This window comes from Bombina bombina, chromosome 11, assembly GCF_027579735.1.
Source record: "Bombina bombina isolate aBomBom1 chromosome 11, aBomBom1.pri, whole genome shotgun sequence".
Taxonomy (NCBI): domain Eukaryota; kingdom Metazoa; phylum Chordata; class Amphibia; order Anura; family Bombinatoridae; genus Bombina; species Bombina bombina.
The window spans coordinates 188,363,860-188,379,205 of NC_069509.1; the positions used below are offsets into that span (position 1 = coordinate 188,363,860).

The following is a 15,346-nucleotide window of genomic DNA, read 5'->3' on the forward strand; positions in this document are numbered from 1 at the left end:
GACTACCCGACGAATGAAGGTACCCTTAATTGACGTCATGTAAGATGGTGTCCCTTAGATTCTGATAGGCTGATAGAATTCTATCAAATGGGCAGAAGTGGTCCTCCAGATGGGCAGAAGTCTTCATCCAGACGGCATCTTCTATCTTCATCCTTCCGATGCGGAGCAGGTTCATCTTCAAGACATCCGGCGTGGAGCATCCTCTTCCAATGACGACTACCCCACGAATGAAGGTACCATTAAGTGATGTCATGTAAGATGGCGTCCCTTAGATTCTGAAAGGCTGATAGAATTCTATCAGCGAATTGGAATTAAGGTTGAAAAAATCCTATTGGCTGATGCAATCAGCCAATAGGATTGAGCTTGCATTATATTGGCTGTTCCAATCAGTCAATAGAATGCGAGCTCAATCCTATTGGCTGATTAGATCAGCCAATAGGATTGAAGTTCAATCCTATTGGCTGATTGCATCAGTCAATAGGATTTTTTCAACCTTAATTTCGATTGGCTGATAGAATTCTATCGGCTAATCAGAATCTAAGGGACGCCATCTTGGATGACGTCACTTAAAGGTACCTTCATTCCAGAAGAAGACGTCTATTGAAGAGGATGCACCGCGCGGATGTCTTGAAGATGGAGCCGCTCAATGTCGGAAGGATGAAGATAGAAGATGCCGTCTGGATGAAGACTCCTGCCGGTCTGGAGAACCACTTCTGCCCATCTGGAGGACAACTTCTGCCTGCTTTATTGAGGACATCTTGCCGCTTGGATGAAGACTTCTCCTGGTAAGGGTTAGTGTTAAGATTTTTTAAGGGTGTATTGGGTGGGTTTTATTTTTAGGTTAGGGCTTTGGGCAGCAATAGAGCTAAATGCCCTTTTAAGGGCAATGCCCATACAAATGCCCTTTTCAGGGCAATGGGGAGCTTAGGTTTTTCTGGTTAGGGTTTTATTTGGGGGTTGGTTGTGTGGGTGGTGGGTTTTACTGTTGGGGGGTTGTTTGTATTTCTTTTTCAGGTAAAAAAACTGATTTATTTTTGGCAATGCCCCACAAAAGGCCCTTTTAAGGGCTATTGGTAGTTTAGTTTAGGCTAGGTTTTTTTTTTTTTGGGGGGGGGGGGCTTTTTTATTTTGATAGGGCTATTAGATTAGGTGTAATTAGTTTAAATATCTTGTAATTTGTTTTTTATTTTCTGTAATTTAGTGTTTGTATTTTTTGTAATTTAGCTAATTTATTTAATTTATTTAATTGTATTTCATTTAGGTAATTTATTTAATTGCAGGGTTAGGTTGGGTATTAGTGTAACTTAGGTTAGGTTTTATTTTACAGGTAAATTTGTATTTATTTTAGCTAGGTAGTTATTAAATAGATAATAACTATTTAGTAACTATTTTAGCTAGGTAAAATAAATACAAACTTGCCTGTAAAATAAAAATAAACCCTAAGCTAGCTACAATGTAACTTTTAGTTATATTGTAGCTAGCTTAGGGTTTATTTTATAGGTAAGTATTTAGTTTTAAATAGGAATAATGTAAGTAATGATATTAATTTTATTTAGATTTATTTAAATTATATTTAAGTTAGGGGGTGTTAGGGTTAGTGTTAGACTTAGGTTTAAAATATAAATAAAAAATATAATAAATATAAATAAAAAAATATAATAAATATAATAAATTTAAAATAGTGGCAGCGACTTTGGGGACGGCAGATTAGGGGTTAATAAATGTAGGTAGGTGGCGGTGATGTTGGGGCAGCAGATTAGGGGTTAATAGGTATAATGTAGGTGGAAGATTAGGGGTTAATAATATTTAACTAGTGTTTGCGAGGTGGGAGTGCAGCGGTTCAGGGGTTAATATGTTTATTATCGTGGCGGCGATGTCGGGAGTTGCCGATTAGGGTTTAATAATTTTGTTTTAGTGTTTGCAATGCGGGAGGGCCTTGGTTTAGGGGTTAATAGGTAGTTTATGGGTGTTAGTGTACTTTTTAGCACTTTAGTTATAAGTTTTATGCTACAGCTTTGTAGTGTAAAACTCATAACTACTGACTTTAAAATGCGTTAGGAATCTTGGCGGTAGAGGGTGTACCGCTCACTTTTTGGCCTCCCAGGACAAGCTTGTAATACTATGCAAGTCCCATTGAAAAAAGACTTTATGAAACTTGTGTAAGTTGATTTGCGTTAAGGCCAAAAAAGTGTGCGGTTCCCCTAAACCTGCAAGACTCGTAATAGCAGCGGGCGTAAAAAAGCAGCGTTAGGACCTGTTAACGCTGCTTTTTCAGTTTACCGCAAAACTCATAATCTAGCCGTAAGATTATAAAAAATAATAAACGAAATTATCAAAAATAAAAACAATTACACCTAATCTAATAGCCCTATAAAAATACCCCCCAAAATAAAAACACCCCCTAACCTACAATAAACTATCAATAGCCCTTAAAAGGGCCTTTTGTAGGGCATTGGCCTAAGTTAAACATCTATTTTACCTGTAAAAAAAATACAAAGTCCACCACCCAACCAACCCCTAAAATGAAAAAAACTAACTCTAAAAAAATCCTATACTACCCATTGCCCCTAAATTGGCATTTGTGTGATTATTTCCCTTAAAAGGGCATTCAGCTTTTTTACAAATGCCCATCCCTAATCTAAAAAAAATTCCACCCAAAAAATAAAAACTAACACTAACCTCACAAAATCTACTCACGGTTCCTGAAGTCCGGACATCCATTTTCATCCAGGCGGCAAGAAGTCTTCATCCAGGTGGCAACACCTTCATCCATCTCAGGTATGTCTTCTATCTTCATCCCGGTGGCATGGAGCTGAGCTTTCCTGGAGGCAAATCCCATCCTGCGTGGAGCATCCTCTTCATACGGTCACTGCTGTACACTGAAGTTGAATGCAAGGTAGCCGTTTTAAAATGGCGTACCTTGCATTCATATTGGCTGATTTCATTTTTCAAATTCAAATCAGCCAATAGGATGATAGCTTCTGAAATCCTATTGGCTGCTCAAAACAGCCAATAGGATGAGAGCTACTGAAATCCTATTGGCTGTTTAAACTAGCCAATATTATTTCAGTAGCTCTCATCCTATTGGCCAATTTGAATTTGAAGAATCAAATCATCGAATAGGAATGCAAGGTACGCCATTTTGAAACGGCTACCTTGCATTCAACTTCAGTGTAAAATGGTGACCGTATGAAGAGGACGCTCCACGCAGGATGGGACCGGCTTGCAGGATAGCTCCACTCCGTGCCGCCGGGATGAAGATAGAAGACGCCCCCCAAGATGGATGCAGGTGTCACCGCCTGGATGAAGACTTCTCCCACCTGGATGATAGATAATCTGGGGTTAGTGTTAGGTTTTTATTTTTTGGGGTGTTTTTTTTTTTTTTAGAATAGGGATGGGCAATGAGTAGTTTAGGATTTTTTAGGTTATAGTTAGTTTTTTTTATTTTGGGAGGTTGGTTGGGTGGTGGGTTTTACTGTTGGGGGGACTTTGTATTATTTTACAGTTAAATGAGCTGCTAACTTAGGGCAATGCCCTACAAAAGGCCCTTGTAGGTTAGGGGGTGTTTTTATTTTGGGGGGCTTTTTATTTTTATAGGGCTCATAGATTAGGTGTTATTGTTTTTATTTTTTGTATGCTTATTGTTTTTTATTTTTCATAAATTAGTGTTTATTTTTTTATATTAGATTTTTTAATTTTTTTCATAGTTTTATTTTTTTTTAAAATTTGTAATTTGTAATTTTTAATTTGTAGTTTTTTTTATTTTATTAGAATAGGGATGTTAGGTTAATGTATAGTTTAATGTTAGGTTTATTTTTATTTCATAGGTAAGTTTTTATTTATTTAAATATAGTTATATTGTAATTTTTATTTAAAGTTAGAGAGGTGTTAGGTTTAGGGGTTAGTAGTTTAATTTAGTGTTTTGGGATGTGGGGGAGCAGCAGTCTAGGGGTTAATAAGTTTAGTTTAGTAGTTATGATGTGGGGGGCTGGAGGTTTAGGGGTTAATACTTTATTATAGTTTTGGCGATGTGGGGGGCTGGTGGTTTAGGGGTTAATAATTGTATTTAGGTTTTGGCAATGTCGGGAGCGGCGGATTAGGGGTTAATAACTTTTATTAGTGTCGGTGATGTTGGGGAGTTGCAGTTTAGTGGTTAATATATTTAAATAGTGTTAAATAGTGTTGGTGATGTGGGTGGGCTGCAGATTAGAGGTTAATAACTTTATTTAGTAGTCGTGATGTGGGTGGGCAGCAGACAAGGGGTTAATAGGTTTATGATAGTGTTTGTGATGTGGGAGGGTGGCAGTTTAGGGGTTAATAGGTAGTTTATGGGTGTTAGTGTACTTTGTTACAGTTCAGTTATGAGTTTTGTGAAACATTTTTGTTTTGCAAAATCCATAACTACTGCTCTCAGATGGAGTTATGGATCATGTCGGTATAGGCTGTAACGCAAGCATTTTAGCCTGAACGCACAACCTGTAATACTGGCGCTATGAAAATCCCACACAAAAACGTCATTTTTTGAGTGCGGAATGGACGTTCCATTACAGGCTAAAATGCTTGTGCTATATCGACACGACTCATAATAATATGCGTTCCTGGTCATTTCAGCGTAATGGACAATTTTTCAGCGATAAAAGTTGTAACGCAAAACTCGTGATCTAGCCAATTGTTAAAAAAATATTTAAAAATAAATAAAAAAAAACTTACCATTTGTGTAAGGATTCACTGTCTTTTTGTTTGTCATGACTCGGGCTGTTGCATTATTTACCTAAGAATATGCAAAACCAATTAGTATTTGAAAAATAATTTTACAAAGATGATTTTCATGCATTCTTGGTAAAGTTCAAGTAAACATAAAATGCATTGTACTTAAAAAAAAAAAATCATAAGAGGCATAACAAAATCAAATGACTTAAAATTACATTTACTTCTGTAATCATTGTAAAATCACAAATCATTTCAATAAAGCAACATCATATAAATTAAAATTTAATACAAATACATTAAAAGCAAATTAAGAGGTCTTGCATAATTTACAATTCAAGTGCATGCATGTGTTTCATGATAAGACTAAAATGATAAATATTTAAAAAAAGAGAGAGAGAAGTCTTATATGAAGGTGCATGCAGTGGAAAAGAGAATTGGGAATAAAACAAGATACAAGGGGTGGAAAAACTGTCCAACAAAGAAAATACAAAAAACAAGTCATTGTGCAGCATCACCCTTAAAAAAATAAGGTATTATTGAAAGAAAGCAACATCTAGCATTCAGCACTTGGTACAAGAGCTTCAGTGTCATTGCAAGAATTAACAAATACATCCAGTCAAGCTGACTCAAACAACATCTAACGTAGGATAGAAGAGGGTGCAGTATTAATTGAAAATGGAATTTAATATCTGAGTAAGATGTGCATAAGTCTCTATCACAATCAAGGCCTTTAGAATATTTAAATTATAAAATATTTGTAAAAAAAATAAGAGCTATTTAATCATGGTAATATCTAAAAAAGTATGCCAACACTAACACAAAGAAAGGCAGACAAGCGTGTTTTATTCCCCACTTACTAATAAGCACCATAACCAAATTGTAAAACATTACTGGAGTTTTTGGGTTTGGTGTATAGCCTGCAAGAAACGAGCGAGAAAATGTAAAGGCAAAAAAAATGCAACATCTTACTCAAAAATATACCATTTTTTTTATTTTTCAATTTGCAAATTTTGTACAATTAGTCAGTGTCAAAAGCGATCCAGTGGTATAAGCTGGATTATTTCTTTAATGAAAGATCCATAAATTTTGGTTGGGAGACAGAAGAATGGGGAGAAACTCTGCAAAATGCAAACCAATGCACCAGAACGGACCTGTTTATGTAGTCAAACTTTTAAATAGGTTGTCAGGCTTTTTGTGACACTTAATTTTCCCAATTAGGTTTCCTTTGAAAGGCACTGCGAATCCCTCATCAACCCTGCAGTAAAAAAAAATGACCAGTTGTGTTTGCTGTGTAGTTTCTTCGTTTCGGTTCTTTGCTCTCTAACACATTTTGGGGATTTACTGCACCTTGGAGAAATATCTTAAAAGATACTGTCCAAAAAAAAAAAGAAAAAAATTGAATTCAGAGTAACCTGTCAATAACAGCCAAATAAGGAGAAAAAAAAAAAAAAAGAAAAACAGGAAAAATAATAAAATAAAAAAGAGAATAAAAACTGCAATTGATATTAAATAAATATGTAAGGCCATATTAAGTTTTGACCTACAAATAAAGGGGAAATGATTAGGGGGACACACAAAATACAAATGAAACATTTCAAAAACAAATGAATAAAGCAGACATTTATATATACAATAAGGTAATAAGGAAAATTATTTTGAACATGCACCTCTATTTTACGACCCTCTACCACGGTGCCGTGTAATTTCTCTCGCGCCCTGTCCGCATCGGCACTATTTTCGAAAGTTACGAAACCAAATCCCTGCATGCAGGAGGGAGAAGGGAAGAATAACGTGCATATTAATATTATATTCAATGATTACTTAATGTTAATTATTGTCTGTATGTCTTTGCTTTTAAACATTTCCTTTTTATGTCATGCTTAGAGAGCATAGAGAGGGTGCCATATTAATATCACAGAGGGAAAGAATCTCACAAAAAGCTAGATAAAGAAAAGGAAGAAGAGTGAATACACCTTTCTACATCATTAATGATGAAAAAGTATCTAATACAAAGAAAACGAATGTAAATTGCCCACTCTTTGAATAGAGAAAAATACAAAATGTTTTAGCATTAAATCACATACGTTGTCCATGTGACACAATTTAGGTTTTCAAGAGCAAAAAAAAAAAAAAACCAAACAATGTTAAATACAAAATTCAATGAAACTAATATTAAAGGGATAGTCTAGTTAAAATTAAACTTTCATGATTCAGATAGAGCAGTAATTTTAAGCAACTTCCTAATTTACTCCTATTATCAATTTTCTTTGTTTTCTTGGTATCTTTATTTGAAAAAGCAAAAGTAAGCATAAGAGCCGGACCATTTTTGGCTCAGCACCCGGGTAGCGCATTCTGATTGGTGTCTAAATATAGCCACCAATCAGAAACTGATATCAGCAGTGGCTCCTCTAAATTGTGTATATCTGGTGTTTAATATTATTCAACCTCAGCCTAATTTTAGTTGTAATATTGAATAACCATCTGGACCTCATATGAAGCAGGTTATATCTTTAGCTCTACTTTGTATAGGACCTGAAGTGTGAATATACTCCTACAAGGAAAGTTTGTATTACGTTTGCCTTGGTTACTGTGAATCCCCCAAACACAACAGAAAATGAGGATATTCCTCATCCAAACACCATAAAAAACTACATTAGAAAATACAGATACACAGTTGAAATGGTATGACCAGCCGGTCTATGGTTTATGATTTTTCTAGTTTTTTATGTTTTTTATGGTCTTTGGCCAGTCTGTTAGAAATATCTATCTAATGTTACAGTTGTCTTATAAAGCTAGTGTATATTTTTGAAACTTACACACACTAGATCGAGTTTTGAAATTTTTATAAGTGCCGCAAAATTATAGATGACTAATTATTGTTTTGTAATGTTTAATTTGGGAGCACATTATGTCAGCTTATTATTGTAAATACTAACTAATAGAGTGAATTGAACTTTTAATATTGCCAGTAGAAGGAATGGACCATTCGGCGTCACAGTACTCCACATAATGGCTGTCATGTGATCGCCACTACACCAATCAGGAACTCTGCACAATAGGGCGTGTCGCCGCTCCGCTTGATATAGAGAGTGTTATCGAGTAGACGGTAAGATCCTCTGATGAAGAAGGTCGTAAAAGTTAAGACCTTTGAAACGCGTCCGGATAACCAGTCTGCTGTAAAAGTATATTTAATTACAAACTTTCAAGCTGTGGACTTTTTATCTCATTGTATTGGTCTATTTGTTATGATTTTACTGTAGGTCTTTTGACCATATGCAATGTTTTTAATTGCCTCATAATTTATTGAGGTTTTTTTAATGTGAGTAATATAACTCAAAATAAATAGAGTTTGGTGTTTACTACAATACAGGGTTGCACTATTATTCTCTATTTTTGTTCCCTATGCATATGGCTACATGAGATAAAGATACCGACAAGACCCAACAGCTGACGTCTACATCCCTGGAAGCCAGAGAAAGTCTCTACCTACACTACGCAACACTTACCTTATACTGATTGGGGGTAAGAAGTGTAAGTAAATCCCCAAAGGGGAACTTTTGTACTCCGGGCACTGGGGATTTCTGTCCTTATCCACTCATTTTCTTTTGGATTTCGTTTTGGTCTTCACATCACCCTGCTCCTAAGAACTATTATTAACTGTTCACTTGTGCTTGATGTTTAAGACGTTTGAAATTTAAAGAGACTTTTTTTCTACATTTTATTATTATTTTTATTTCCGCATATTGGATAATTGATACTGACTACACTATACTGTGTATGTACTCTTATGCTAATTAGGTCACATTGTGTCTTATGGCTAACTACTTATCTGGATGTGAATGCTCTGTCTTTTTTTGGGTAACCATCTACCTAGATATTGATATTTACAGTTTTTTTACCACTTTATATCTGTATACTAGTGACTATCAACAGTGGAATCTGTGGGCTAGATAGCTTATAACAATTCTAAATAAGATACCCCATTTTACTTAATAGTTTTTATTAATAGTCTGTTTTCTCATTCCTGTGAGCCCGCTATAATGTTCTATAACTCAGTACCATTGATCAGTAGGACCTTTATAGTCCTTCTTTAGTGTAATCATACATATCATATACCCTGAGGTAGAACCACTTGTATAATTGGGAGGGATAATACCTACTCCCGTATAATTTACAGAATCATACTAGTGCGCCTTTTTTGTCTACCATTTCCTCTTGTTTTTGTATATTTTAGTTCTTATAGAGGCTGGAGGTTTTTGGGGACCCACCGGCTTTAATAGGTAGATTTAAGCAGCACTGCTGTATTTGCTCTGTCTTTCGGGGTACCATATTGCGCCTATCTCACATTTCTTTACTTTTCATATATATATTTATATATATATATATATATATATATATTCCAAAGAGAGCACTTGCTGTGAATCAAAGTGTATCTTTTAATCCAGAGTGTACACTCTGGATTAAAAGATACACTTTGATTCACGGCGAGTGCTCTCTTTGGACTATTTATTTGTATATATTTTGTGATGCACCCCGATGTCTATTCAGTATAGTGAGTGCTGGACTTCTTGCATTATTATATATATATATATTTTTTTTTTTTTTATTGAAACCTTAATCAGGGATGATAAGATAAAACATAATAATATGAATATTCATTTAAAGCAGCAGAAATTAAATGTTTATTTATTTATTTTTGCTTTAGAAAAGGTTAAATTAAAGCAGATTAAATTGATATTGGATCTAACAAGAAGTGTATATTTCTGCTGAAATACCGCTGAGCTACAATTAATACAGTTTTATTGGTGGAAAGAGACATTTCTCCATAATCATAGAAACAGCTAATGTTTAATAATCAAGACAGGAATATCCAAGTACCAAACAAAAGTAACACATTTTAAACGGTTCTATTTTAGCTGAGCAAAACAAATCATAAAAAATATTTGTTTTAATAGTTATTAAATGATATTTTATATTTAAGTAAGATCCACAAAAATTAATGTGTTTTTGTATTATTCATATTGCTTAATGATGTTTTTAACCCCTTATCAACCAGAAAGGTCTGTGCAATGCATTCCAGCTCTTCCGGGTAGACAATCAGTTAATAAATGACACTCATATAAATGTAGAAGCCTTTCTTTATGATTGTTAAAACATGCAGACTATGAAGTCCTTATATATGTTTCCTTTTTTTCTATTGTAATTTATACTCAACAAGGCAATAGAAATTCAAAATTCATTATCTTTAAAAAATAATTTACATGAAATAGCTACAGAGTAACATCTATCAGCAGCAAATATATATATACAAATCACATTTTGTATTCAAAGGGATAGAGTATTAAGGTTTCTCGATAGCCAGGAAAATTGTGCACTAGAGTAATTTGGAGCAATACACAACATAATTGCTTCAGAGCATATTAGATTATATTACCAACTTTCATTGCAATAACAAGAAAATACCTATTCCAGAAAATGTTCTTTTTTATTCTGCAAACATGAACTCATTTTCTGTGATGAGAAATGTAATTATCACTGGAGGATAAAGAAGAGAGCAAAATCCTTTATTATTTCTAAGAGGAAAACAATATTTTGCATTATATACAGTATTTAACCCATAAGGGACCAAAGACATAGTTGAAAAGGTAAAGTGTTCAGGTTGCAGTAACTACAAACTCAACCAAGAAGATGTTTGGATAGTGTAGAACATAATATTAAATAATTATATTAAAAAATATAATAATATTGGATAATATAATAGCTTTCTAGATGTAAAACTCTACCAAGAGTCAATGATCCCTATAGTCAGTATTTATTTATCTGTTTATTTTACTAGGTTCTTCTGTGTTTGTATTCGAACACCATACTCCTACTCTCTCCAAACAATGCAGAATCAGACAATTGGTGCCTGCAGCTAAAAGGCTTTTCATGGATTTTGTCAATAACTTTCTTTAGGGGAAAATGTTGCTGAGTTCTAGAAAAGTTTCATCTTTATCTGTAATTTTCTCTTGGTTAAAAGTAGTTTTTTGTAGTGTGGATAATAAAGTTGGGCCATCCACTCTACATGCACTCAAGAACAAGGAGTTTGTAAAGAGGAGAGAAGGCTGTAATCAGCCAAACCATAACCAGGAAAACTGCAATAATACAACTTCTCCTCTATATAGGATATAACCATTTAAAGGGACATTTTACAGTAAAAAATAAATTGCTGTATTTTATTGGAATATTTTGGGCTAGACTGTAAGTGGAGCGCAAATATATTCTCACTATTGTGTGCTAACATCCCTTATGTTAAATTAAAAGTGCTTCTATTTTGTGCTTTTTGTTCTTTTGGTATCTTTATTTGAGCCAGCCCATCTTTGGTTCACCTGGGTACAGCTTGCTGATTGGTGGCTGAACCAAAAATGGGCCGTCTTGTAAGCTTACATTCCTGCTTTTTCAAATAAAGATACCAAGAGAATGAAGAAAAAATTATAATAGGAGTAAATTAGAAAGTTGCTTAAAACTGCTGCTCTATTTGAATCATGAAAGAAAACATGTGGGTTCAGTGTCCCTTTAAGTTTCATTGGAATGGTATAGCACAGAAATAAAAAAGAACTCTACCGTTAAAAATCAGGTGTTAACCAACATGAATTTCTATTGTGCGTACTCATAGAAGTTAATCATGTGAGGGAATTAGCACACCTGTGCTATCTGACATACGGAATTTAGCACTCACTAGACTATCCCTCGAGCAATGAAAAAAATGACTTGGACTTTAAGTTTGAGTGCAACAATGGACATGGTAGGGATTGTGCTTGAGCAATGTTAATGTACCATAGAGATAACATTTTTGTGCTCCACTTGTAATGTAGGTCTCAATGGGGCATTCCGTTTTAAGGTTTACTGACCAATATGGTGTCATTTTTTTTTGATCTGAGCAAAATTTGTGTATTCTCTATATTTGTTTTAACAAAATTAGTTTATTCTCTATAAATTGTTTGAAAACTGTATATTATGTTTTTATTTCTATCACAGATTTTAAAAGGTATTTAAAAGTGATCTCTTACCTTTGAGCCTCGCTCATTAAAAATGATTTCAACATCTAAGATTTTACCAAATTGCTGCATGAAAAGAAGAAAGAAAAGGAATGTAAAAAAATGACAAATAGTTATAATACATTACAGTATGTGATTGTAATACTTCAATTAGTGTTTAAAACTGGAAAATATTTATATAAACTTAAGAAAAAGTAGTTGTAATAACACACAAATAAGATGCAAAAATGAGAAAAAAATACTGTAAATAAAATTATTGTTTTATTTTGTTATCTGAATTATTTTCTTGTGTGATCACCAACTTTTTAAAATAATAATTAATAAAGAATCAAACAAGATCAAAGAGTCTTTAAATAAATCTTTCTTTTTTTTGTTACTTGAAGAGCAAACTGCAAAACATAATTGACGAATCTACACCGGTTGAAGTAAAAAAAAGAAATATTTTTAAAATACAGTTATGTAAACATGCATAATTCAATATACATCTCTTTCTATTTTGTATGTCTATTCAGATGACTATTAGATAATTGGGTAATATGATATTATTATAAAATCACTTATATCGGTTATATCGGTTATATTATTAAGTGCCATTTTGTAACTTTATTTGTGCTACAACATAATATCGACATACTAGTGGCATAAGAAATTAGAAAAGGTTATAAAGGCATCTTGAAACCAGTTTGCGATTTCAAAACATTGTCTGACATGTTTTGACTAAAACGTTTTTCCAGACTTTGCTAACATATTGTAAACCAACAACTACATAATCTAATTAACTAGGACATGTCATTTTTGTATTATAATGTGAGTTTATAGCTTTGACATAATAGTGAATGCGGGTAGAAAACATAACCATGTAAACATATATATTTGGAGTTAAGGATTATTCCTGTTTGTGAAACTAAAAACATTGTAATATCACAATTATACGGGATTCAAAAAGATTTGTCCCCGCCCCTAATTATGTTTGTGAATCCCTCTCTATAATAATAGAGTAGTATCTATCATAACTATTCACTTATCAGTGCATGGAACTGGTTCTATTGTGAACAAATACATTGAATAAAAAATTGAATACAAATAAAATAAAAATGAGACTTCAGCTTTGAAACAATTAGCCATGACTATGAAATGAAATGCTTCCCAGGATCAGGAGTTTATGAATTCCACCTGCTAAGCAGATGGGTAGGTGAAAAATCCCAACCAGCCCCCAGGATTCCCACTACCCTTCCAATGGAATTCCAACTGCCAGCCCATGGAAACAGCTTCTGTTTTATCTAGAAACCAACATGCAAATATTTTACAATTATAAAAGAAAACATTTTGGAAGTGTTGGAGTTATATTTATTGTTTTTCTTTGTTGCTAGAGATTTTCATTTGATGTCTAAGACATCATATATTCAGCACCTCAAGCAACTATAAATGGAACACCCGATGAAGATACTATGAAAAAAGATAGATGAATCCATACTAAATTAATTTTCTTCTTTAAACGTAGACCACACTCAGTCTATGTCCAGTATACTCTGATTGAGTCCTGGCTCAGACAGATTATAATATGAACATTCTAATGAAAAATATTTTTAAACATGGCTAAGATAGATCCCAAACAACACATTTTATGTGGGTCCTCCAAATTGGATAACAGCAAGATTCTATCCGTATATACCAGAGTGCAGATGCATTTTGCTTTGTCTGATTTCATACTATCATCGATGTTTGACACCTTGTTTGTCTGTTACTGTTGCATACAACTCACAGAGAGACCAAAGCCTTTTCTTTGGTGGCGATCGGGTCAGCCCAGCAGTCTTTTTTTATGTATATATTATCTTTTAAATGACACTGGCAATAGAAAAAGGGATAGGCCCAGATTAAACTGATGCAGATACCACTGATCCTATAACCAGCCCTCCTCTGGCTATACCTATGAGCCAGTGTCACTACTGTGTCTTTGTATAGTCCTGGGTGTTATTATACTGATGCAGATACTACTTATCCTATAACCAGCCCTCATCTAGCTATACCCATGTGCCAGTGTCACTACTGTGTCATTATATAGTGCTGGGTGTTATTATACTGATGCAGATTCCACTGATCCTATAACCAGCCATCCTCTGGCTATACCCATGTGCCAGTGTCTCTACTGTGTCATTATATAGTGCTGGGTGTTATTATACTGATGCAGATACCACTGATCCTATAACCAGCCCTCCTCTGGATATACCCATGTGCCAGTGTCACTACTGTGTCATTATATAGTGCTGGATGTTATTATAATGATGCAGATACCACTGATTCTATACCCAGCCCTCCTCTGACTATACCCATGTGCCAGTGTCACTACTGTGTCATTATATAGTGCTGGGTGTTAGTATACTGATGCAGATTCCACTGATCCTATAACCAGCCATCCTCTGGCTATACCCATGTGCCAGTGTCTCTACTGTGTCATTATATAGTGCTGGGTGTTATTATACTGATGCAGATACCACTGACCCTATAACCAGCCCTTGTCTGGCTATACCCATGTGCCAGTGTCACTACTGTGTCATTATATAGCACTTGGTGTTATTATACTGATGCAGATACCACTGATTCTATACCCAGCCCTCCTCTGGCTATACCCATGTGCCAGTGTCACTACTGTGTCATTATATAGTGCTGGGTGTTAGTATGCTGAGGCAGATACCACTGACCCTATAACCAGCCATCCTCTGGCTATACCCATGAGCCAGTGTCACTACTGTGTCATTATATAGTGCTGGGTGTTATTATACTGATGCAGATACCACTGATCATATAACCAGCCCTCCTCTGGCTATACCCATGTGCCAGTGTCACTGCTGTGTCATTATATAGTGCTGGGTGTTATTATACTGATGCAGATACCACTGATCCTATAACCAGCCCTCCTCTGGCTATACCCATGTGCCAGTGTCACTACTGTGTCTTTGTATAGAGCTGGGTGTTATTATACTGATGCAGATACCACTGATCCTATAACCAGCCCTCCTCTGGCTATACCCATGTGCCAGTGTCACTACTGTGTCATTATTTAGCACTTGGTGTTATTATACTGATGCAGATACCACTGATCCTATAACCAGCCCTTGTCTGGCTATACCCATGTGCCAGTGTCACTACTGTGTCATTATATAGCACTTGGTGTTATTATACTGATGCAGATACCACTGACCCTATAACCAGCCCTTGTCTGGCTATACCCATGTGCCAGTGTCACTACTGTGTCTTTGTATAGTGCTGGGTGTTATTATACTGATGCAGATACCACTGATCCTATAACCAGCCCTTGTCTGGCTATACCCATGTGCCAGTGTCACTACTTGGTGTTATTATACTGATGCAGATACCACTGATTCTATACCCAGCCCTCCTCTGGCTATACCCATGTGCCAGTGTCACTACTGTGTCATTATATAGTGCTCGGTGTTAGTATGCTGAGGCAGATACCACTGACCCTATAACCAGCCCTCCTCTGGCTATACCCATGAGCCAGTGTCACTACTGTGTCATTATATAGTGCTGGGTGTTATTATACTGATGCAGATACCACTGATCATATAACCAGCCCTCCT

General features: G+C 34.9%; 1 protein-coding gene across 1 annotated transcript in view; it reads right to left on the reverse strand.

The window, feature by feature from the left end:
• The window catches only part of RBFOX1 (RNA binding fox-1 homolog 1), an 874,306-nt gene that overhangs the window by 282,819 nt on the left and 576,141 nt on the right, over positions 1-15,346 (reverse strand). The window contains exons 4-6 of the mRNA XM_053694366.1: positions 11,760-11,813; positions 6,378-6,470; positions 4,711-4,771 (exon numbers count right to left, since the gene is read on the reverse strand). Of these exons, the coding sequence (XP_053550341.1) occupies positions 4,711-4,771; positions 6,378-6,470; positions 11,760-11,813 (208 nt within the window). The remainder of the gene's footprint in view (positions 1-4,710; positions 4,772-6,377; positions 6,471-11,759; positions 11,814-15,346) is intronic.